The 25,262-nt window shown below is 37.8% G+C and overlaps 1 protein-coding gene across 1 annotated transcript in view; it reads left to right on the top strand.

The window, feature by feature from the left end:
- LOC105985247 (synaptojanin-2-binding protein) overlaps nucleotides 1-25,262 on the top strand; it is a 34,710-nt gene that overhangs the window by 5,417 nt on the left and 4,031 nt on the right. The window contains exon 2 of the mRNA XM_013015695.1: nucleotides 13,943-14,079. Coding sequence (XP_012871149.1) covers nucleotides 13,943-14,079 — 137 coding nt within the window. The remainder of the gene's footprint in view (nucleotides 1-13,942; nucleotides 14,080-25,262) is intronic.

A 25,262-nucleotide genomic window follows, 5' to 3' on the forward strand; every position in this document is an offset into this window, starting at 1 on the left:
TGGCTTTTTCTTTTTGCTTATGTGGTGCTGAGGAATCGAACCCAGGGCCTTGAGCATGCAAGGCAGGCGCTCTACCACTGAGCCACCTTCCCAGCAGCAGTTTATTTACTTCTATGTAGTCCCACTTCTTTTTTTTTTTTTTGCCTGGGCTGCCCTCAAAATGCAGTCCTTCCAAGTAGCTGGCTTTATAGGCTTGAATTACCTTGTGCAATAGATTATTCTTTATAAATTATGGCTTTCAGAGTTGTACATACTATATATGTTTCTTCCTGTGGAAAAAAATTCCACAGGTCCTGGAGCTTAAAGCTCAATGCTTGGGCACAGTCCCAAAGTTTTTTCTTTGCTCAAGGGTAGCATTCTGTCAGTTGGGCCACAGCTCCATTTCTGGCTTTTTACTGGTTAATTGGAGATAAGAGTCACTGACTTTCCTTTCTGGGGCTGCCTTTGAACCATGATCCTCAGAGCTCAGCTTCTTGAAGTAGCTAGGATTACAGGTGTGCCACTGGAACCTGGCTAGTCTTTTTTTGTTGCTTAACCTAAATATACTATTATCGCATTGCCTCGGGTGATGTTCCTGGAGGATTGCTTTTTGCTTCACACTTAAGAAATTAACATTCTTTGACATAGTCTGAATCATTCGCTGATCCTTTGGCATTCCAGGTTCTTCTGACTATGACAGAGCAGAACCCTAATACTAGCTTTCTCGTTAGGTACTAAATACTTTTAGATTTACCCTAACATTGCTAAATCATTGTCTCATGTTCAGGTCATCCTTTACTAAAATTTCTGAGCCTCTTCATCCTGCAGACCTAAAGAAAGTTCCCAGTGTGTACGATGGAGTTATATAGAGCAAGCTTCAGCAGACTAAGTGAAAGTACTTATATCTAGCTAATATAATTTACCCCAATGTGGTTTAATTTCTGTATTGTAGGTGTATTTATACAAAACAAATGGATTTATTTACTGAATAGCTTCTTGAATTTTCCTAAGCATTTTCATGTCTTAGTCATGTCTGTCAGTCAGTGAATTTTCTAAGAGATTAGAGTCACAAGTTTAGGATTGAATTTGTATAAAACTAGTCATTGGAAGTTTGCTTGGTTCAGCTAACAAGAAAAGGTTTCAGATTGCTGCTTATTATTCCCAGAGCTGGTTTCTACATGTGCTACCCTTCCAGCTTACATACATAATCTTATAGTCCCATAAGATTTCTTTCTACAGGAGAAATGTGAAAAGCCTCTAATTCTAAGTAAGCATTTCTCTTCTTTAACTTCCTATTCAGAGAAATGCTGGTTTAATCATGTAACTGCAAGAATGTGTGCATGCTAATATTTTTTCAGGGACAAGAGTCTTGGATATTTAAAGGATTTAGACCCTGCTTGTAATTCATATGAACCTAGTTTGTCTGATAATGCTTGCTGAAAGGGAAAAACAAAATCACAGGAAAATTATGTCAGTGAAGTAAGTGTCTAAGGAGTCAAAAAGAAGCGTGGCATATAGCGTGGCATATCTCCTGTGCCTGTTTCTCAATTGTGTAATGTGAGGCCTGCTTTGGATCACTTCAGAGATCTCTTCTACTTCAGCAGTTTTTTATTCTTTGACTTATATACATGTGTTACTTTAAATGATTCCTGCCATTTTGGACTAACTGGGGATCTGAAAAACTGTCAAAAGCAGCAGTCACAACTCCAGATGTCTTCAAGGATTGAGCATTTACCTTTTACTCTTTGAGAACCACTGTTTTTTCTTTCTATGGAGTTACTTGATTATAGTCTAAACTTCTCTTTCAGTTTTTCTTTATACAATTTTGGTGTTTTGGGTTTTTTTTTTTTTGCTGGCCACCAGTGCCCAGCTGTGTATTGTGTATTTATACTTTGTATTTTGTCTAGGCTGAACCGATGAATGAGTACATATTTATGTCATTATATATACATATATCATTTATATTATATACAATTTATTTTATATACTTATGTTTTTATAAATGTATATTTGTACATTGCATGCCTCTGTATATACATATATGTGTATATATCCACATATGCGTACATATATACATACATGTATATACACATGAGCATGCACACTTGTTTAATCTTTACAGCAACCTTGAGAGGTTCTTTAATCCACACTGTTAGATGGAGAAATTATCTGAGAAATGTTAAGAGCTTGCCCCAAATCATTAAGTTTCAAAGGATTTTATATCAGGTCTGTTGATTCTACTTCTTCCTACTACAGTATGCATGCCCAAGGAATTGACTGCTAACCTTTTCCCTGACTATTTGTTATATCATGCCTTATTCCTGGAGGGATTTGAGGCATCTTAAATGACTAACATGAGCCACAATGGAAAGTTTTTAGATGCTGTTTATAGAGCTGAGGGCATATGAAGGTGAGAACCCCAAAATCAGAAAGCTTATTGAATCCAAGTACTTAAGTCTTTAGAGTCATGTGCTTTGGGTTTAATTCTGAGACTGTTGCTAACAGTTTCCCAATTGGTTGGTTTCTCCCTTTATCTGTTAAGTAGATCTGAGACTAAAGTGCTCTATCTTTGCCCAGTTTTCTCTGGATATATGAAATCCAGCACTTAATGGAATTTACAGTATAATAAAGACGTGATAAGAAAAGTTAAATCTTTGTGTATAGGTGCAGATGGTTATGGGCTGTGAGGAACACCAGTGTAGCCAAAGGGCTAAGGAAATAGGAAAGGTGGAAAAGAGCATATAGAATATGCTTTCAGTCATACAGAATAGTTGAAAGAATAGAGCTAAGGACCATCTCGTGGTCAATTTGAAAAAGGTTAGACTTAGAGAATTGACAGGTTTTAGGCTTTTGTCCAGGGTCAAGTCTTAGAAGGTCAAGTAATAGAAGTCTTAGAAAGTCAAGTAATAGAAGAAAACACTGGGTCTTGTGGTTTACACATGAAATCCCAGATACTCAGGGAGCAGAGGCAGGAAGATTAAGGGTTAGAGGCCAGCACATACATGACTAGTAAGACCCTGTTTCAAAAACAAAATACAGTGCAAAGACCTGGAAGTGTGTCTAAAGGAGTACTTGCCTAGCATGCACTAGATCCTATGTATAATCCCCTTTACAGCAAGAAAAAAAAAAAAGAAAGAAAGCAAACATTCCTAGGACAATGAATAAATCAGTCTGACTGAAAGAAAAGTTTCATTTTGGAGATTCAAGAAAGAAAAAGTTGCTATGGGAATAGATTGAATTATATTGTCTTCAGTGTTAGTGTTGAAAGCAACCTTTTGCTAAAGTTGCATCTTGATACATTCTTTCTATCTGTTAAGACTTAATTTGGAAGTAATTTCCTCTAAGAAGCCTTCTTTACTCAGGTTACATGTTCTCTTGTTTTTATTATCAATTTCATATACTTTATAGATTGCTTCTTACAGCATTATCAAGCTAATAATATTGTCTTAACTCCTCTTTACAGCTAGTAGATGAAATCAGTAAATCAGTAATTATTTTCCAAAGAAGGAAACCCTACCTCTGCAGCCCCCCCCCCCCCCCCCCCCCCCCGACCTCACCAGTCTTGAACTTGAACTCAGGTCCGGGAATGCCATCCCTGAGCTTATTTTGCTCAAGGCTAGTGCTCTACCACCTGAGCTACATCTCCATTTCCGGCTTTTTTGATGGTTAATTGGAGCTAAGAGTCTCACAGACTTTATTGCCTGGGCTGGATTTGAACCAATATCCTCTGATCTCAGACTTGTGGGTAGCTAGGATTATAGCCACCAGCACCCAGCCTTATTTAGTTTTTATTTTATCTTATTAAGACAATTAGATTGGCATAAAGTGTAGGAAGGAAGGTAGGAAACTAGTTATAAAAACATGAACAAGGAAGGAATGCTGGGAAACCCCATGAGAAGAGTGTATTTGGTTTGCTCATTTGATTTCTAGAGATTGTGTCAAGGGTTAAGGTTTGTTTGAAATTTTCTTAAGAGTAACTAATGCAAAACACCTAGGCATTATTTTGAGCAACTGGAAAAGCAAGCTGAAGCATACTAACTTAAAAACATTTTGTTAAGCCAGATGACTTAGGGAAAAAAGTGATCAATTATTATATTTTAGTAAAAGCAAAAATATTTATTGACGAGAAACTAAAACATTACATGTTAAAATGATTTTAAAGGTTAGTTCTGGACCAGCAAGTTATGTATAATTATTCTTTGTTTCCCACAAGAATTATATATTATTATTATTTATTTATTTTTTTGGGTCTGGTCATGGGGTCTGAACTCTAGGCCTGGGCGCTGTCCCTCAGCTCTTCAGCTCAAGGCTAGCGCTCTACCACTTAAGCCACAGCGCCACTTCCGGCTTTTTTCTTTTTGCTTATGTGGTGCTGAGGAATCGAACCCAGGGCCTCTGGCATGCAAGGCAAGTGCTCTACCACTGAGCCACCTTCCCAGCCCCAGGAATTATATATTACTCTAAAAAAAGTGTTTATTGAAGGATCTCCAACTTAGATGATAGAATTGTTGGTTTCCGAAGACTCAAAATTGAAGTGAAACTGCTTGAAATTCCTTTGGTATTTATTATTTGTCTCCACTGTGATTAGAAATTACAGATTTTTAATCATAGATTAGAGAAATGATTTCTGTTTTTAGCAATTTTACAATGCAATAGGAAGATGTGTTAATCAGCTTTCAGTCACTGTCATAAAATACCTGAGATAACTTAGGAGGAAAGTCTTGCATTAGCCATGATTTCAGTCCATGATCTCTTACTTTTGGCCTTTGAGAGAGTGCTTCCTGCTCTGGTAAGGGGAGTGCTTCCTGATAGGAGTGCATGGCAAAGAAAACTTCATCTCATGGTAGCTGGAGCTGGAAACAGAAGAGGGACAAGCCCCTTGAAAGGTCATGCCCCTCGAGAGTGACTTAATTAGGGTCTACCTCTCAGAAAGATTCTATAGTTTCCCAATAATGCCACAGCTTGGCAACCAAGCCTTTAACATGTGGGTCTTTGGAGGACATTTGTCCAGACCATAGCAGAGGGTAATTAATATAGCTATGGGCTAAAATACCTTGAAGAATTAGCATAACCAAAGAACTGTGGAACTTCATAACATGTCTTCTATCCTTTGTAGATTCAGATTCCAAGTGCCATCACAGATAAAAGACCAAGAAACTGTTAATGCCTTTAGCAAGTGTTTAGGAAATAAATTAGATATCATTCTCCCTTGCACAAAACTGTAGTATATTCATGTTTCATATAGGTATGTTTACATATTTACTATCTGTTGGATAGGATGCACTAGAGTAGGAACTTGAAAAAGTTAACAATGAAAAAGATTCATATTGTATGATGAGGCAAAATTGAAAAGATTGAATCAGTTCATTGTGGATGATAAGGGAGCCACTGGAGGCAGAATCTATATCTGTATATGCATATATGACACATTAAATATTATATGTAAATATATAACATTTAAGACAAATCATATCTATTTAATGTCTGAACAATATCTTATTGAATATAGCTTATAGAAGAGTAGAGTAGATGTATATTCTGTTTCAGTGTTTGAAATATCTTTTTTTTTTTTTTTTTTTGCCAGTCCTGGGGCTTGAACTCAGGGTCTGGACCCCTGAGCTTCTTTGCTCATGGCTAGCACTCTACCACTTGAGCCACGGGCACTACTTCCAGCTTTTCTGTTTATATGGTACTGAGGAATTGAACCTAGGGCTTTATGCATGCTAGGCAAGCACTACCACTAAGCCACATTCCCAGCCCTGAAATATCTTTAAAAATATTTTTATTATATTTAACCATTTGTACAAAGGAGTTGCAACAAAGCATCTTGATCACTGTCACCCCTTTCAACACTTTTACCCATCCTGCCCCTTGTAGGATATGCATTGATTTTTTTTTTTTTGCCATTTAATAAAGCAGTTTATGTATACAAGGCATCTTGATCTGTGTCATCTCTTCAACATATTCACCCCTGCATCGACCCACCTCTTCCCTCATTTAAAAAAAAATGTTGTGGTATATACAATGAATTCTTGACTGCATTTTCTCCTCTTCCACCTTTCATTCATCTGCCCCTCTCTCTTGGTCCTCCTCCCTCTTGCAAGTACCCATTCTCTGGTACTTATTTTACTGGGTTCTGACTTAGTCTTTCTAAATAATTATACTATTTGAGCTCTCCACAGGGTCTATTATACTTCAGTAAGTTCATTTGTATACCACCCAGTGTGTTTACTTATATTTTGAAAGGCCATATGCTTCTTTATTCTCATCCAAAAGTTTACAGAGATGGAGATAAAGAGAGAACCTTGGGCCTGACACTTTGTTTTGTTATTGTTGTTACATCATCTTTCCAGAAGTGCCATTGAGATTTATTTTCTCTTTTTCTTGTTTATCAACTTGTATTTGTTACTGCCTTTCAGGATAGATAACAAGACCTTTTTCTTTTTTTCTTTCTTTCTTTTTCTTTAGTTTTCTTTTCTTTTCTTTCTTTTTGGTGCTGGTGTTGGGAACTTGAACTCAGGGCCTGGTTGCAGTCCTTGAGCGTTTGTGCTCTCAGGCTAGTGCTCTACCATTGACCCACTGCTCCACTTCCAGCTTTTTTGGTAGTTAATTGGAAATAAGAGTCTCATGAAATGTACTGCCGCGGCTGGCTTTGAATGGTGATCAGTGATCCTCAGATTTCAGCCTCCTAAACCCAAAGTATTACAAGAATGAGCCACCAATGCTGGCTAAACAAGGTATTTTATCTAACAACTGAGAAGTTCTCCAGAGGATATGATCATTTTGAGTGAAAAAAAAATGTCTAAATTTAACCTCCTGAGTTGTTCACTTTAATCTTTCATTTTTTAAAAATCCCATATATTTATTGAGTAACTACTATGCAGACAAGCTCTGTGCTGCTAGGCACAGAGAATTGGATTTCATTATACATTACAGTAAGCAACATAGCATGGTTTTTAAGATCCAGGAAACCTAACTGTAAATTGTAACTCTGTTACATAATAGCTAATGTGGCTTTGAGCAAGTCATTTCACTTCAGTATAGTTTTCTAACCTGTAAAAAGGAAATATTAGAACCTACTCTATAAAGTTGTGTGTATTAAATAATTTGACATTATTGATTTTTTTTTTTGTCAGTTGTGGGGCTTGAACTCTGGGCCTGGGCATGACATTATTAATTCTTTTTTTTTTTTTTTTTGGTCTGTCGTTGGGTCCAAACTCGGCCTGGGTGCTGTCCCTCAGCTCTTCAGCTCAAGGCTGGTGCTCGACCGACATTATTAATTCTTTACCACACAGCTTGAAGCCTTTTACCAAGACAAACTCATTTAGTTTGTGTATAGTGCTCAAATGGTGACTGTCATCATCATCATCAATTATTATCATCATCATCATCATTATTCTCAGTAGTAGCAGTAGTAGCAGCAGCAGCAGCAGTAGTAGTAGTAGTAGTAGTAGTAGTAGTAGTGTGTTGGTCCTGGGGCTTAAACTCAGAGCCTGGGTGCACAATACTGTGCACAATATTGTGTTGGTCCTGGGGCTTGAACTCAGAACCTGGGTGCTATCCCTAAGTTTCTTTTTGCTCAAGGCTAAGGCTAACACTCTGCCATTTGAGCTACAGTACTACTTCTGGCTTTTTGCTAGTTAACTGGAGATAAGAATCTAATGGACTTTCTTGCCTGGGCTGACTTCCATCCATAATCCTGAGATCTCAGCCTCCTGAGTAGTTAGGATTACACTGGTGTCTGGTAGTGATTGTCATTATTGTTACTGTATTGGGAATAGATTTTAGTTAGAATAGAATCCAGGAAAAGGAAGAGTAATGTGTTACAAGAATTCTGGGATTATTAGCCTCCCTTGTTTTCCCCTATGTTTCTTTTGTGCCTAGTCAGATTATGAAAAAAGCCTGTTAGAGGCTCACCAGGGACATTTTTAACCTTGTTAACTTTCCACAGAACTAGAATTCTAAAAATCACTATCTTATGCATTATTTCTAGTGCTATGAAGAACAGTTGACAACAGTTGAACTCTATATATGCTAGGTTGTCTATTGGCGTAGTATATAAGGAAACAAATGCCAACATTATTATTTACTATTGCTTTTGTTATTGTTGTTGTTGTTATTATTATTATTACTGTTTTGCAAGTCCTGGGGCTTGATCATAGGACCTGGGTGCTGTCCCTGAGCTTCTTTTGCTGAGCTGGCTTTGAAATAGAAACCTCAGATTTTGGCCTTCTGAGTAGCTAGGATTGTAGATGTGAGCCACTGGATCCTGGCCAAGCCAATTATTTTGTCTTCCAGGAATTGATATTACAGTACGGTTCAATGATAAGTAATTTTAGTGAAATATGTTTCCAGACATCCAGCATCCTGGAGATATGACATAGCTATGTGTGTGAGAGAGAAGGATATTAGAGTGAAAACAAGGAGTTAGCAATTGTTACATTGTTTCCATGGAATACAAAATAGAGATGTCCAAAATTGACTAAAAAAGAGATGATGGAGTTTTCGAACTTGAACTTCATCATCATCTTCATCAACTTTTTCCCACTTTTGTTTCCCCAACACCCAATCATATTAACATTCTTTTTTTTCTTTTTCTTTTTTCTTTTTTGCCAATCCTGGGGGTTGAACTTGGCTTAGGCACTATCCTTGACCTTTTGCTCAAGGCTAGCACTCTACCACTTGAGCCACTGTGCTACCTCTGGCTTTTTCTGTGTATGTGGTACTGAGGAATCAAACCCAGGGCTTTATGCATGCTAGGCAAGCAATCTATGACAAAGCCACATTCCCAGCCCATATTAACATTTTTTTCTTAAAAACATGTTTAGAATTTTATAAAACAATATTTTATCCTATTTGCATAAAAATAGATAAGATTCTCCATAAGGAGGGTAGTATAACTGAATTAGTCAGACTTTGTTGCTGTGAGAAATACTTGAGAGGAAATTTAAAGGAGGAAATATATTTGGACTCCATGGTCAGGTGGTTTTGCTGTTTCTGGGCCTGTGTGTGGTGCATACCATGGCAGACAGGTGTGGTAGAGCAGGGCTGCTCTACTCTTGGCAGCCAGGAAGCAGAAAGACAGGAAGGGACTAGAGACAATAGAGATTCTTTAAAGGCATGCTTCCAGCGACTTCCATACTCCAATTAGCCCCTGTCCTATACAGTTTCCATCACCTCCCACTAGTCCACTCAGTTATGAATCCATTAGTGGGTTAATCTCATTGATTATGTTAGAACCTCCATGAGCCAGTCACCTCCACCATGTATTTTAACACATGAGCCTTTGAGGTGGACCTGTCATCTCCAAACAATTACAATACCAGAGTTTTTGTTTTGTTTTTTAGGGGCTGCGCTAGGCCTGGAGCTGAACTCAGGTGTTGTCCCTGAACTTTTATTTTTGCTCAAGGCTGGCATTCTGCCTCTTGAGCCACAGCTCTACTTGTGACTTCCTGGTGCTTCATTGAAGATATGAGTTTCACCATCTTTCCTGCCAGGACTGGCTCTGAACCGCAGTCCTCAGATCTCAGACTCCTGAGTAGCTAAGATGTGAACCACCAGTTGCCTGACAAGTTTTTATTTTTTGGTACATAAATTCATTAGAAAACTGGTTTGGTGCCACATACCCATAATCCCATGCAGAGGCAGGAGAATTGTAAAATGGGATGAGCACATGTGTTCACACTGAATGCTTTTAGAATCGAAAGGTGACACGAGGGTAGCATGTGTATATAGTTGATTATCAGAAAACCCAAGGTACTTGATTAGGAAACATTTTTCCTAGGACACAGCTGATAATTAATTTTTATTTATTTTTGTCATTTGTGGGGATTGAGCTTAAGGCCTAGGTGCTGTTCCTGAGTCTTTTGTTCACTGGTGCTCTGCCACTTTGATCCATAGCTCTACTTCTGTTTTTGAATGGCTAATTGGAACTGAGTCTCACAGGGACTTTTCTGCCCAGGCTGGCTTCTAATCTCAGTCCTCAGATCTCAGCCTCCTGAGTAACTAGGATTACAGATGTCAGTAACTGGTGCCTGGCTCATGGAGACAACACATGTTATTTTTCACAGCTGATAATTAATTCTGGATAGCCATTCTGCCTCTGATTGCTTCCAGCTGGCATCTGTTCTTCTTGGTTGCTACTTGTGCTGGATGCTTGTTGAAGATTTTAATCATCACCTTGGCCAGAAACTACTCCTGAAGGGGATTGTTAAGTCATAAGTTACAGACTTAATTTCAGTAATTTTTCTATTTATAATATAGTCTTTTCCTACTTATAGATTGGTGAACTTTTTAGTATTTTCACTTTTATAATGTATATTTATTCATCCTTTCTCCATCAGTCTCTAGTTTGGGGATAGAGCAGTCACTAGTTTGTTGACAGCTACTCTGAGTGTCTTACCTTCAATATAGTAATTACTGTGTATTTTCAGGTGCTTGTTGTTTATTCTTGTGATCCTAGCTACTGAGGAGGCTGAGATACAGAGGCTTCCCTGGGCAGAAAAGTCCAAGAAACTTCATCTACAAAATAACCAGCAAAAAATTGTGCTGGAGGCATAGCTCAAGTGGTAGAATGCCCATTGAACAAGCAAGATCCTGAGTTCAAATCCCAGTACTATCCCCCTCAGAGAAAGAGAAAAGGGGGGAGAGGGTAGGGGGGGGGGGGGGTGGGGGGGAAGGGGATTCGGGGACTGGGAGGAGAGGTATCATAATATTGCTACTCAGTGTTGTGGTAAATAATTTATTTTGGTGACTTTCATGGCTGTCGTGACTTTTTATTTTTAAATAATTTTTATTGAGATTAAGTGATTACATAAATTTGACAAATTTCACAGTATTGTGAGATAGTGATACTTAAAGTCACAAACACATTTTAACCTTCACAAGGGAAATTGTCATTATCTTGGTCTATGATGTTTGTGAATTCTATGAGCTTTGACAATACAACTGTTTCTTCCACATCGGATTTGTGGTGATTCTTATTTAGGTGTGGAGTTATAGATGAGCTCAGTTCTGTAAATGTGGCTGGGGAAGGGCTTTCAGTAATCCAGGAGTTCTCATTTTAAGTGCTTTGGTTTATTTACAACATAAGTAACAATGGACTACATTGTACCTACATAATGATTTTAGGAGGTGACTAATGAACTGCAATTTATTTGTAAGAAATCTCAGTAAGATTTATTCACCTTTCTCTCTCTCTTTTTAAAGATACTGCCCTGCAGCTTTAAATAGTCTTAGCAAAGTTTTTTGTTCTCTTTTCCCCCTTGCTAACTATTGTACTGCATCAGTATTTGTCTGCTTAACACTTGCAGCCTGTTCCCAAGATCCCTAGAGGCAGTGGCCATGAGAGACTTCAACCCAAACATAGTAAGGATGTTAGAAAAATTTACTTTAAATCTTTGTTCCAGTATTAGGAGAGGGTTCCTCAAAAAACTGCCACACCTCCCCCACGGTATAAACCCTGCTCTCACTGTATTTGATGTTGGTATAATTTGTGGAGGGGAAGGGAAAAACAAATTGTTTAAATAGGGATACAGGTGGACCCATTGCAACAATGAGACGTACAAGTCATTATGTCAAAATACGAACTTTACAACTTTGCCGAGGGGGGATGTGGGATATGCCGATGGGGGGTGGGAGATGGGAAGGGATGGGAAGGGAAAACAAAGGAGGAAGCAATAATGCTTGATAAGAAATGTACTCATTATCTTGCCTATGTAATTGTAACCCCTCTGTACGGTATTTTCACAATAAAAAAAAACTGCCAGTTTTTAAGTCATTATAAAATATTCCATAATCTGGATCCCTTTGTCATTTTACCTTGTCTCAAATTCCTAGCCCTTCTCCAGTATCTTCAGTATTCTGATACAAATTAAGGGTATTCTATGAAAATGGTCTAGGAACATACAAACTTTCTCTGACTGCAGAGACTACACATACAAGGTAAGCTAATTAAATGGTAGTTTTTCTGCTGATTCTTGATGGTTTTCATTTCATGACAGATTGATTTTCTAGTGCTGTGTTCAGTAGTCTGAGCTTTAGGTGCAAACTTCATCCAAACAATGGGAAGTACTTTTTAGAAAGTCCACATATGGCCGGGCGCCCATGGCTCACACCTGTAATTCTAGCTACTCAGGGGTTGAGATCTGAGGTTCAAAGCCAGCCCAGGCAGGAAAGTCCTTGTGACTCTTATCTCCAATAAACCACTCAGAAAACTGGAAGTGGTGCTGTGGCTCAAGTGGTAGAGCACTCGCCTTGAGCTGAAGAGCTGAGGGATAGCACCCAGACCCAGAGTTCAAGCCCCACGACTGACCAAAAAAAAAAAAAAGAAAGTCCACATATGTCTCTTTGGGTATTAATTTTGTGTTGAGACCAGTAGAAGACTGGTCTTAATAGTGACTGGGATTCCATCTAATTATACTGATAAATTTTCATCTTTATAGCAGTAGCTAACAAAACAAGGCTGCACGAAATTCCCTCCTCCTCCTCTTCCTTCTCCTTTTCCTCCACCTCTTCCTCCTCCTCTTCCTCCTCCTCCACCTCCTTCTTCTTTTGCTTCTTCTTCTTTCTTTCTTTTTTTCTTCTTTCTTCTTCTTCCTCCTCCTTCTCCTCCTTCTTGTATAGGTAACCAAACAAACCTTCATGACAGCAGTTTCTGTTAAGCGAGATCCTTTTCTTTTTACAACTTAGTAGATGAATCATGGAAATAACACTTTGGTAAGTTAGCTAACTAGCTTTTGGCTTTCTGTACTTGTTTTATTGCATTTTATTGTGATAAGAACATGTGGATCTTTTCTATTAACAGATTTTGAAGTGTACAATATAGTGTTTTATCTCTGGGCATAGTGTGGTACAGCAGATCTCTAGAACTTTTTTCTACAACTCAAAATTTACACATAACTAAAATAGTCAGACACATAGAAACAAAGTACAGGATGGTGGATACCAGGGACTGGGGTGGAGGGGGAAGGGGATGGCAAGTTGCTAGTGAGTAGTTACTTTCTTTTAGAGTGAGTAAAACTTGGCCATTATATGTGGTTGTTTGTACTTGAGGTTGAAGAAGAAGAATAAAATGGGTAATCTAGTGCTACCCTGAAGCAGGGGGTTTCTTGCCAACACTAGTGCCCAAGGCCACTTTTTCCAATCTGCAACTCTACTATACACAAACTTTTCAGAATCTTGAAGAAGAAAAGGATGGAGGTGAAGGTATTTGGGCTAGGAAACCTTCCCCACTGAATTAGAAATAGTGCGTTTGCTTGTTGGTTAAAAGCACAGCTACAGCTGGGCACAGTGGCTTATATCTGTAATTCTAACTACTCAAGAGGGTGAGATTTGAGGGTCGTGGTTCAAAGCTAGTCTGGGCAGGAAGGTCTGTAAGAACCTTACCTCTAATTAAGCACCAAAAAAGCCTGAAGTGGAGCTGTGGCACAAGTGGTAGAGTACTAGCCTTGAGCAAAAAATCTCAGGCCCTGACTTCAAGCCCCAGGACTTGCACACATGCAGGCATGCACGCCTGTTGTGTGCATACATACACAATAAAAATAAATAACTACACAGCTTCTCCTGAGCAAAGCTGACCTTATTACATTAGTACCAGAAATGGCCATAATTGAGTTCTCTGAATGCCATCAACAGTGTTAAAATCAAATGTGATGAGAAGTTCTTTCATCTTTCAAGAATCACCACTATTCTTTAAGTTGTGTATAGATCTTTATATGCTCAACATGTCATCTTCATCACTGTTTTTATATTGTTACCACCTGATTTAAATGGGAATGGCCTTTATTGGTGTTATTACTTATTGACCTTGCTCATAAGTGTTCACTAGCTACCTCACAGTCCAGCTTGTCAGCCTCTTCCCCCATTCCCCAAGTGGGCTTTTTCTCTTTCTTCCTTCTCTTCTTCTCTAATGCTTTTCTTTCTTCTTCACCCCATCTCCTTCACTTTTCCATGATTTTCTCAGGGCTGGGCTTCAACATCGTCGGTGGGACAGATCAGCAGTATGTCTCCAATGACAGTGGCATCTACGTCAGCCGAATCAAAGAGAATGGGGCTGCAGCCCAGGATGGGCGGCTCCAGGAGGGTGATAAGATCCTCTCGGTGAGAACTGGCTTCGGCCTCCTTTGTTGTACTTTCCTAGACTTTCCCCTGAGAAGATTCCTGCTTGCCAGTTTGGAGCTAGAAATGCCTAGATTGTATTTTTGAATGGGAGGACCCTTGATCAGTCTTCTAGCCTTACTATTGGGTTTGGAGGAAAATATACTCATTTGATAGATAAAACAAATCAAACCCAGAATGTGGAGTTACTTGCCCAGGGTAAAAACAGCAATGACAAAAACAAACAGGGAGAGGTGAGGTATTGGTTTGGGGAAAGGGATCTATTTTAAACTTAGAATTTCCATCCTCCTTTGTTACTTCTCTTTTGTTGATTAGAACACTAATTGGTGTCTTTTTCTTGGGGAGTAACAGCCCTTATAAAAGGATTTAGCTTCAAAGGAGATTAAAATGAAATGTCCTCTTCAGATGTAGAGCCCTTTCTTACTCATTAATTAAGATGAAAAAATAGAAAGCAGTTTGACTTGGTATCTGTCAACTGTGCTCTCATTTTGTCTTCTAATGTCTCACTATCAAGTAATCAGAAATTTTAATATTTTCTGGAATTTCCTAAGGGGAAAAAATCTTTTAGACACTAGCATAGGACCCAATGCAAGTTTCCCAAATGAACAAATTTGCAAATTCTAACAAACCTGGAAAAGTTTATGAATAAATATGGGTATACAGACCCCTAGCTTTAAATAAATTAGAATAAGCCTAAAATAAACAAGAATTCAGGCAAAAAAAGAATTTTTAAAGTATTAAAATGTAGGCTATAAATTTGACCCTATTTTTTATTTCCATTTCTATGATTGACTTCCTGTATCACAATAGTACTATCAGTTATGGGATTTGAGTAGGTTAAATCAATTCTATGGATTTTTAAAAAAACTAACCTTTGGGCTGGGATGTAGCTCAGTGGCAAAGTGCTTGCCTAGCAAGCGCAACGTCCTGGGTTCGATCCCCAGTACCAAAAAAGAAAAAGACAAAAAAAAATACAGTTAAAAAAACCCAAACAACAACAAAAAAAAACTAACCTTTAAAGATAGCTAGCTTATTATTTGTGTGAAGACAGTACAAATGATTGGTATAAAGAATAAAGAAGTGCTAAGGGTTGATTAGTACCTAAAACATTCCTGGAAATTAGAGCTGGCTTCAAAGGGCTAGACTTTATTTAAGTCAATCTAGAATAGAGATTCTCATGGCAGAAGCTCCTATTTTCTCTCCAAATGGTCCAAAAATGAATTGAAGAGGGCAATAGTGATAAATTAGGGAAAGACTGAAGGAAATTAATGAGTCAAATATAAACTGAAAGTCTTGATTAAGAGCATCTCAGATTTGATTTTAGTCCATAGGATAAATCTATCCCTTTAAAGATTTTATTAACATTTTGTTTAGAATTTCCCTTTTAAATCGTATTTCTTGCAATTAAGTTGATTAGTGATTAAATTTCAATGTATGTATATACAACAGAATCTCCCTGTCATCTAAGTGTTAGCTAAGATGGACACAAGCAGTATGTGAAGGCAGAGATAAGAAGGATAAAAAGAAAGACTTGCTTTGTTTTCTTTCTTTGACACCCAAATATTTGCTTATGGGCTCAGCAATATGATTTTCAAAGTCTCTTCAAGAAGACACATCTAGCCAGGCATAGTGGCACCCTCCTGTAATCCTAGCACTTCCAGGGGCTGGAGTCAAGGAAGATTTCAAGTCTAACTTGGGCAAAATAGTTCAAGACCAGCCTGAGCTACATATAACAAAACAAAACAACAAACAAAACAAAGCATTTTGCTCCCCAGAAAATCAGCACATGTAGCTCTTAGGGCTAGGTAAATTAACTTAATCCTAAGAGTATGTCAACTGAACATACATGCATACACATATACATAAAAATATATAATGAGCAGTAGTATTTTTAGTCTATTGCACTATTTTTGCCTTGTTTCAGCAATTAATCTGTGAGATGAGAACAATCAAAAAGAAATTGAGTTTAGAAGGCCATTATTTCCCCCTATACTTCCAGGCAAAAGGTGTTTTTTTTTTTTTTTTTACATATAAACCAGTCTGTCAGTAAGTAGTATTATAAGGAAACATTGAGAATGGGTAAGAATAAAGACAGGGCATGTAGTTATACAAATCACAGTCTCTCTAAACCTTGGTTGTTGCTAACTGCAACTGGGGCCAAAGAAAATTAGGAAATGCAGAGATAGGTAAGATAAGGAAATCAGCAGGCACCAGGGATCCCAGGGGCACGTGGGGTCCAAGTTCCCATAAGCAAGCATATTTATTTGAGATCACACAAAGAAGGTTACCATGGATACATGCAAAAAGTAAAGCATTTATATTAGTATTACAATCAGAACCAAAACAGAGTGTGTGAGAGACACTGGTTCCCTTATTCTTTTGAGACTGGAGAAAGTCCAGACATGAAGTCTACTCTATCTAGCCCCAAGGTTAAGTTGTCAAGGTCTCCAGCATACAAGGCTTTCCAACACTAAAAGGGGGGCAGCCTTCCAAGTCTCTTAACCCTCTCTAGACCTATCTGTTTTAACCCTTCGATGGCCAGCTCTCAGCATTGCTTTTCCAGGTTTCACAGCACAGCTTCAGAGTTCCCTACACCTGAAGCCTAGGCTCTGGGTAAATAAAAACTTGAACAGCAGAGGCTTAATATCTTAATATGTTTCTGTTCAAGCCACCTAAATAAAAGACTTGTGAAAGAAGAGAAGGGGAAATGGCAGGGGAGGAAAAAGCAGAAATAGAAGATAGGTAAGGGGGACTAAGGATGAAGAACAAGATGGAGAATATACAGGAAGAAAGGATAGCATAACCTCCCCATAGTGTCTAGGCCCTGCATTCCTTTGAGTCTAATTTCTCTTTTTAATGATTTGCTTTGGAATTACTCTTTCTGAATTCCTTTCCTTAACTAATGTTATGCAACAGTTTCTGTTGTCTCACTCATGACCACCTCTTCCTTCTCTACAGTGAACCATTAAATATTACCATCCAAGTGGCGCTGTAGCTCAAGTGGTAGAGCGCTCGCCTTGAGCTGAAGAGCTGAGGGACAGTGCCCAGGCCCAGAGTTCAAGTCCCACGACCGACAAAAAAAAAAAAAAAACATGTAAATATTACCATCCAATTAGCTTACATCATCCTTTAAAATGTACTAAAATATTAATTTATTATTGGCTATGATGTCTTTATAAAATCTTGCTAAATTATTGGCCTATTCCTATTCTTACTGAATTTTCCTATCGCATATTGATCATTTTTTCCATGTTGTAAAATACACTCCAATTTTTTTTTGGCAACTTTTGCTAGATAATCAAAATGTTTCCCTTTAGCACACATTAATTTAGATACCTAATAGAAATATTGTTAATGATCTGTAAATTCCTTATGAATTGTTAGACTTGATTTAATATTTCTATTATATTGGGTGAGGAACCTTTTTCCTACCAACGGTCATTTGAATATAACATCATATGGCCCACATAAAATTATCAATATAGGTAGACAGCTGGGGATTACTGTGGAGAAGCACACAAGAAGCAAATCCCTGATTTCAGGGATCTTACACAATGCACAAGCTGGAGGTTCTCCACTCCTGTGTCTTAAATATTGTTTATATACCTTGATTTCAAGTTCTAAAGTAAAAATTTCCACCCCAAGTTTAATTTTTGTGATCACAGTATATGATTTACCCTAAGAAAAAAAGAAAAATAATTGAATTAATATAACATGCTTAAGATCCTGTTGCATCTGAGATACAATTAGATAGTAGTAATGGAAGAATGGACCTGAGGTTAAGATGAGGACTGTGAATTCCTCCCCCATCGTTCATATTGTGTGCATATATTGATAGCAGATAGTTTGATACAGAATAGGTTGGTTACCTTGGAAGGTGGAGTCATTTTTCTCATTTTTCTTGTATGCCTACCTAAAGAAAAGGATGTAGATAATCAATAGTAGTCCTTACTGAGGTCAGAGTGATACAACTTGTTATTCTACTCTTCAGGTGAATTTTCCATTTTAACTGATCCCTTATAAAACAAAGTGGCATAGATTGGGCCATTTCCTTAGAAGGTTTAATTTTTTTTTTTTACTGGCTTATGTAAGGGAAGGATTCCACTGTTATATCTCCATACATGTTCACACTTCATTCCAATCAATTTCAACCCTTTATCATTCTCTCCTCCCCCTAAAAATAGCACCCCCAAACAGAAAGTACAATTCTTAACTGGATGAATAAAAGAGATTTAGTCATTCACATAAGTCAACTGTTGTACTTGATGACCTTCTGTAGCACTCCAGATGCTATGCAGTTACAAGAAATCAAGGAAAAATTTAGCAGAAACTCCTGTTTATTCTACTGCAGTGACACTGAAATACCCAGTGGAGTACTTTAAACAATGGTGGAAGGATCTTCAGCATCATAGCCTTTAGTTAGCACAGAGTAAACATCTGACTTAGTTGTTCAATGAACTCATTCTACTCTCTCACACTGACTTTTTTGGTTGGACTTGATGAAGTGGCTTTAAATAATCTATTTTTTATTCCTTTGATTTTTGTGAAAAAAAGACCAAAAAGTATGGCTCATAAGGATTTTGTTTAAAAATATATATTTCCAGAGTATACTCTGAGATCAGTGCCCCTTAAGTTGGATCCACTATTTCTCTATGATTCTGTATCTACATTTAATATTATTCAGTACTCATAGCTTCTGTTCTAAATTATCCTGAGGTAATTACAATCTTAACAGAGAAAAGTAATTTTAACTTAGCTTATTTTCTAAGACAGGAAAAGGAAACACAGCTAACAACCAGAGTTAAAAGTAAAAAGATTTGTTTCCCTGATTTTTTTTTGTTTTGTTTTGTTTTTTTGGTCGGTCGTAAGGCCTGAACTCTGGGCCTGGGTGCTGTGCCTCAGCTCTGCAGCTCAAGGCTAGTGCTCTACCACTTGAGCCACAGCGCCACTTCCAGCTTTTTCTTTTTATGTGGTGCTGAGGAATTGAACCCAGGGCCTCATACATGCAAGGCAAGTACTCTACCACTGAGCCACCTTCCCAGCCCTGCCTGATTCTTGAACACTGAGAGTCAGCAAATGTTTCTGCACATTGTAAACCTGCCATATCTCAGTTTAAATAAAAACATGCTGTAAACTAATGAAGCTGAAGTAGCAAGTTAACATTTTTTTTTTTTTTTGGTCAGTTGTGGGGCTCGAACTCTGGGCCTGGGCATTGTCCTTCAGCTCTTCAACTCAAGGCTAGCACTCTACCATGTGAGTCACAGTGCCACTTCCAGTTTTCTGGTGGTTTATTGAAGATAAGAGTCTCATGGACTTTGCTGCCTGGGCTGGCTCTGAATTGCAATCCTCAGATCTCAGCCTCCTGAGTAGCTAGGATTACAGGCATGAGCCACCAGCACCCGGCTAGGTAGCAAGTTAACATTTCCAAAGATGACTTAGCTGAGAGTAGCTCTTACTACTAAAATGAGATCTAAGTACAGCAGTCTTGTCATAACCTGGGAACTCATTAGACTCTCATAGCTACTGAATAATCATTGATTTCTAATTACACTATTGCTTCCCTGGTGAGCCTGTATACAATCAAGTTTGAGAACCACTGTTGTCTGGAAATATTTTTCAGGCTTTTAAAATTATGACCCACAATAGGAAGCTGATGTTTCCTTTGCCTAAGGTAAACATTAAATAGAAATATATGTATTTCATTAAATAGGGATTATGTGTGTATAAGTATACATACATATGAAATTAAAAGTTTTAATGAAATGGCTTTTCTGCATTTGAGGTATTCTCCTATTTTGTGTCCCCCCCCCCATTTCACTATATTGACTTTCCAATCTATTCTAATGGGTCAGCAGACTTGTATTTGAAAAGTTACTGCTTCAGTAAATGGAAAATTACTAATGCAGTCTGTAAATAGCAGGAATATGTATTAAATAGGGTAGGTAGTCTGGGAGTGAAAGCCAGTTAGAACATTGAAGCAGTTTAGAACTAGCTCAATTTGAAAATCACCTGGAGGTTGAGAACTACCATATAGATTAATATGGATGGTGATTCTGCAGATTCCACAGATTTAAAGGATAAAATTTACAAAACTGGTAGTTGGTCAGCTGAAATCTATAAAATGCTTAGAGGAGACAAATATTGGAAAGCAAATTCAACTTTAGGGAAGGAAAACTGACATCAAGGGAGAAAGAAAGTCATAATCATTATTTGTTTTATGGGACTGGCTTACCTTGGGCAAAGGAGGAGAAACGTGCCCTTTGCATTTTTGTATATTGGATTTTTGACAGTAATAATTAGAATAATAGAATAATTAGAAAAATCCTCTTACATTAGAATCCATTTGGCTTAACTGGTGGTAGAGGATGTAAAAGGCCTTAACTGACCCATGCCCTTCGTAGAACCTTCTTTTGCTCAATAACAACACTGTCTTTTTTCCTTGTTAACAAGAGGCTCAGATGAAATCCAAACCACAGTCATTGGCAGTAAAGCTGCTTCTCTGTCTAGGCAGCTTATAGGCAGTCCTATAGAGCACTTCAGCTCCATAGTACTGACTGTTAGACTTTTTATAGTTACAACTTTTGCAGGGTACGCTTCTGAGTTTGTAACCAAGAAACGTGACATTTCTTATGCTCAAATGTTAGGTAAAGTGTACTTCAGGTAAGGGTTATAATGATACAATGTATGTTATTATAGTAGACTATAAAATGATATAAAGCAGGGTTCAATTTGAGCTTTAAGAGCATTACATAGTACGGAGATTCAAAGAAGTAAATCCATTACATCTAATGAAGTTATCTAGAAAGGGAGATTCAAAGAATAAATCCATTACATCGAATGAAGTTATCTAGAAAGAACTTGATTGAAGTGGCACTTATTTAAATTGCCTTTTTTTGTTTTAATGCTACTTCAATATATACAAATGAATAAAAACACTAATTTGTAAACAGCTTGTGATTTTTTTCAGTCCCAAAACTTTTTAAATGGGTAATGTTAAAGGCCAAGTGTGTTGATTCACTTCTGTAATCCCAGCTACTCAGAAGGCAGAGATCAAGAGGACCGTGATTTGTAGCAAGTCCAAGAAAAGAATTATTGAGACCCCCCATGTCATCCAATAAACCAGGTGTGGTGGGATATGTCTGTATTTCCAACTGTACAGGAGGAGGTTAGCAAGGCCAACCCCAGACAAAAATCTCACACACACACACACACACACACACACACACACACACAAGCACGCACGCACGCGCACAAAACTAGAAAGGGCTGGTGAGGATGGGGTGGGGATTCAAATAGTAGAATCCCTTTCTAGCAAGCTTAAAGCTGAGTTCAATCCTCATGAATGCAAAACAAAATCAACACTAAATAAAAACCAAATTGCAAAACCACAAAATTTAATTTACAACATGAATATGATAGTAATATGTTGCTGAAGTAAAATCCTTGCTTACAGTGTAAATTCGTATAGATTAATGCTTTAAAGAGCTAGGCTGCTAAAGTTTGAATCCTGGCTTTGTTCCTTCCATTCAGTGTGGACAAATGACATAGTTTTTCTGTTTTTATTACTTATAACATGTGAGGTACTATCTTACCAGAACTATTGTGAAGACTAAATGAATTAGTATATGTAGAATGAATAGGAAGCTCCAGACAAGATAATAAATGTTAAATAATTGCTGGAATTATTACTAACTAATGTAGCAAATATTATTTTAAGGTCAGTATTCCTACCACAAATAACATAGAATATCTCACTTAACATTCATATTACCATGAAACCTTGGTGCTGATGAATTGATAAGGAACTGTCACATTATTTGGCATTTGCTGACATGACCGCAGCTTGATTTATTTGAATATCTCTAATGGAAAATGGAAAATAACATGAACATCTTTGCAACAAGAAATATAATTAACACATAGGCTGGATGGAATATGTAAGTGAGCATTCTTACTATAATTCTTTCACTAGGAGTTAACTAGCAATATAAGTCACTGAGAATTCATTATGAAGTTCCTCACCGTTGGCATATCTACCAAGAAAACCAAAGTATAAACAGAAGTGAAAAATTGCATCTGATACCAAAGTCCATCAGCTGGAGAGTACTGCATTTACTTCTATACTATAGGTAGTTGGATTTATCCTTTTAAAGGTCAATATTGGAAAATGAATAGAAATCTGAAAAGGATATGGCTTTTAGGTGGAAGAGATAATGAGCACAGGTATGAAAGATAAAAATATGTTCTAGGTACCAGTGTCAGTGAGCTCTGTGACTGGGCCAAAGCATAGGATATATGAAAGGGTGTAAACTGAGGTGAGTTAGGACTTTGCAGGAGAAATCAAGTATGTGAGATCGCATTTCCTAGATCCCCTGTATCACTTTTGTGTCTTGAGCAGTAAAATGGTACTAATAGAATTATACTATAGGAAGATGGATCTGAAGGGTTGTTACAGGTAGAGACATAGGAAAGTGAGCCAGAGAGAAGGCAATCTAATCTAATTGAATGAAGAATGTCCACAGTCTAACATAGAGGCCACAGGAAAGGAAGTAACCTATGAAAGATGTCATGTTAGTCTATAGGATTGACAAATATATGTAAAGGTTAACCATACAGAGAGTATAGAAATGTTATCAAGATTTTTGTCAGAAGGAATGGTAGCGGCAATAAGAAGGAAGTCAGGATATTCTGGTTTGTGGGTAGCTGTGAAGATGTTTTGAAAGTATTGAATTGCATCAAACAATATCCAAGTATGATCACCCAGCAGGATTGGTATATTTCTAACTATTAGAGTTAGGAGCTGTCTTAAAATTTATTATTTTTCTTTTTTGTGGTCCTGGCGCTTTAACTCAGGTCCTGGGCACTGTCCTTTAGCCTCTCTGTGCTCAAGGGTAGCACTCTATCACTTGAGCCACAGCGCCACTTCCGGCTTTTTCTGTTTATGTGGTACTGAGGAATTGAATCTAGGCAAGCACTCTACCACTAAGCCACATTCCCAGCCCCTTACAGATTATTCTTAAAGTTAAATCACTGTGGGAGAGAAAGGAAGATGATAGACTGTAATGAAATATACTTATTTATCTGTGAAGGAAAGAGGAGAGGAATCTTCATTTAAGAAGTGAGAGAGTCATTATCTTGCCCATGTAATTGTAACCCCTCTGTACAGTATTTTCACACACACACAAAAAAGAAGTAAGAGAGTAAGAAGAGAAATGTTCATAACCTAAACCAGAAAATTGCAAAATGGAGGAGCTAGTATGAAAGTTAGAAAAGGGCTATGAGAATTGGCCATGAGAAGTCACTAGCCTTTAGGAGAGCTTGCTCTTCTCTTACATTGTGTATACTAGGAGTTAAAGAATGAATGGATGCTGTGGTAGTAGAGGCAATGACCATTTTTCAACAGTTGGTTTTTTGTTTGTTTTCGGTCATGGGGCTTGAACTCTGGGCCTAGGTCTGTCCCTGAGCTCTTCAGCTTAAGACTAGTGCTCTACCATTTGAGCCACAGCACCACTTCTGGTTTTCTGGTGATGGATGAATTGGAGATAAGAGTCTCTCAGACTTCCCTGCTGGGGCTGGCTTTGAACCACGATCCTTAGATCTCAGCCTCCTGAGTAGCTAGGAATATAGGTGTGAGCTACTGGCACTTAACTTTTCAGCAGTTTTAAGTGAAGGAAATATGGGATGTGTAAGGGTATTCCAGGAAATATTTGTGTTGTTTTCTTCTTTCTTGTTTGTGTCACTCCTGGGACTTGAACTCTGTGCCTGAGCTCTGTCCCTGGCCTTTTTGCTTAAAGCTAGCATTCTACCACTTGAGCCACAGCTCCATTTCTGGCTTTTTTGGCAGTTCAGATGAGATAAGAGTTTCACAGACTTTCCTGCCCAGGCTGGCTTCTAACCTCAAACCTCAGATCTTAGCTTCCTAGTAGCTAGGATTACAGACATGCCCTAGCTCATGTTGTGGTGTTTTTGCTTGTTGTTGTTTTTGTTTTGCTTTTTAATAAAATAAACTTCATGATTTTAGTTGAGGAGTGGCAAAAAAATAACAAGGCATCAAGAGGAGCTAATGCTGTGTGGGTTCTGTAAGGAGGCTGGAAGGACTACAACCTGGAGTATCAGTGCCTTTAGCTTTAATAAAGGGAAGAGTAGTAAGATATTAATAAGTGTTGAGGAGAAAAGGAAAAAGGGGAGAGAATGTTAGATGTTTTCAATATTCTCACAAAAGTTAGAAAACAAAATCTGTTGAGAGGAGGTAGAGAATTGGGATGGGGTTTGATGAGGCAGAAAGCATCAACTATTTATTTGTGAGTTTGCTTGATTAGTAAGATGGTTTTAAGGATAAGTTGTAGTCAGCTAACCTGGGTCTACGGTGGAGAGTGTGACTGTGTCTTTCTCCAGGAATATCCAACTCAATGATGGCAAGAAAGGTAGATGCATTATGTTGCCTGAGACTGGAAAAATGGCAGAAGATCATGGGGACAAGGGATTCTAATGATTTACCAAGTGCTTTGTTGAAATTACAACCGGAACTTCTAGATGGGTAAGGATGCCAGTAAAGTGTGAAAAAAGATGAGGCTAATGAGGAAATCAGTAGAGGAATAGGACTAATAAAGAGTATGAAAATAGAAATATAGTCAGGTTTTTGTGATGTTGAGCTAAACCATGTCTAATGTTAAAGTCTGAGTTTATGTCAGTCATTTGGTAACCTAAAGTGGAATGGAGCTGAAACTTGGAAATATTGTATAAGACAAAAGCATTTGAAGAAGATGGAGTAGCAGGAGCATTATGAACCTTGGAGAAAGATGTGACAGGAAGATGAGATGATTAGAAAAGTGAATGGCTTGAGCAGAGGAAAGATAATTGGTGAATTGAGGTGAAGGAACAGTGAAATCTAAGAGATACTTCCATTATATGAAAACTCTAAGCCCAGCTCCAAAACTCACTAGTCTCACTAAACTTCAGTTTTCATCAGGGAGCACATAAAAAAATACTGTGTACCTCATAAGGTTATTGTGAAAATTAAATTGGATATTGTATGTAAAATAAAGTACCTATCAAAAGTAAATCTGGCTGGTATCAGTGGCTCACACCTGTAATCCTAGCTACTCAGGAGGCTGAGATCTAAGGATTGTGGTGATTCACAGCCAGCCCAGGCAGAAAATGCATGA

Source organism: Dipodomys ordii, unplaced genomic scaffold (assembly GCF_000151885.1).
Source record: "Dipodomys ordii isolate 6190 unplaced genomic scaffold, Dord_2.0 Scaffold2, whole genome shotgun sequence".
NCBI lineage: Eukaryota > Metazoa > Chordata > Mammalia > Rodentia > Heteromyidae > Dipodomys > Dipodomys ordii.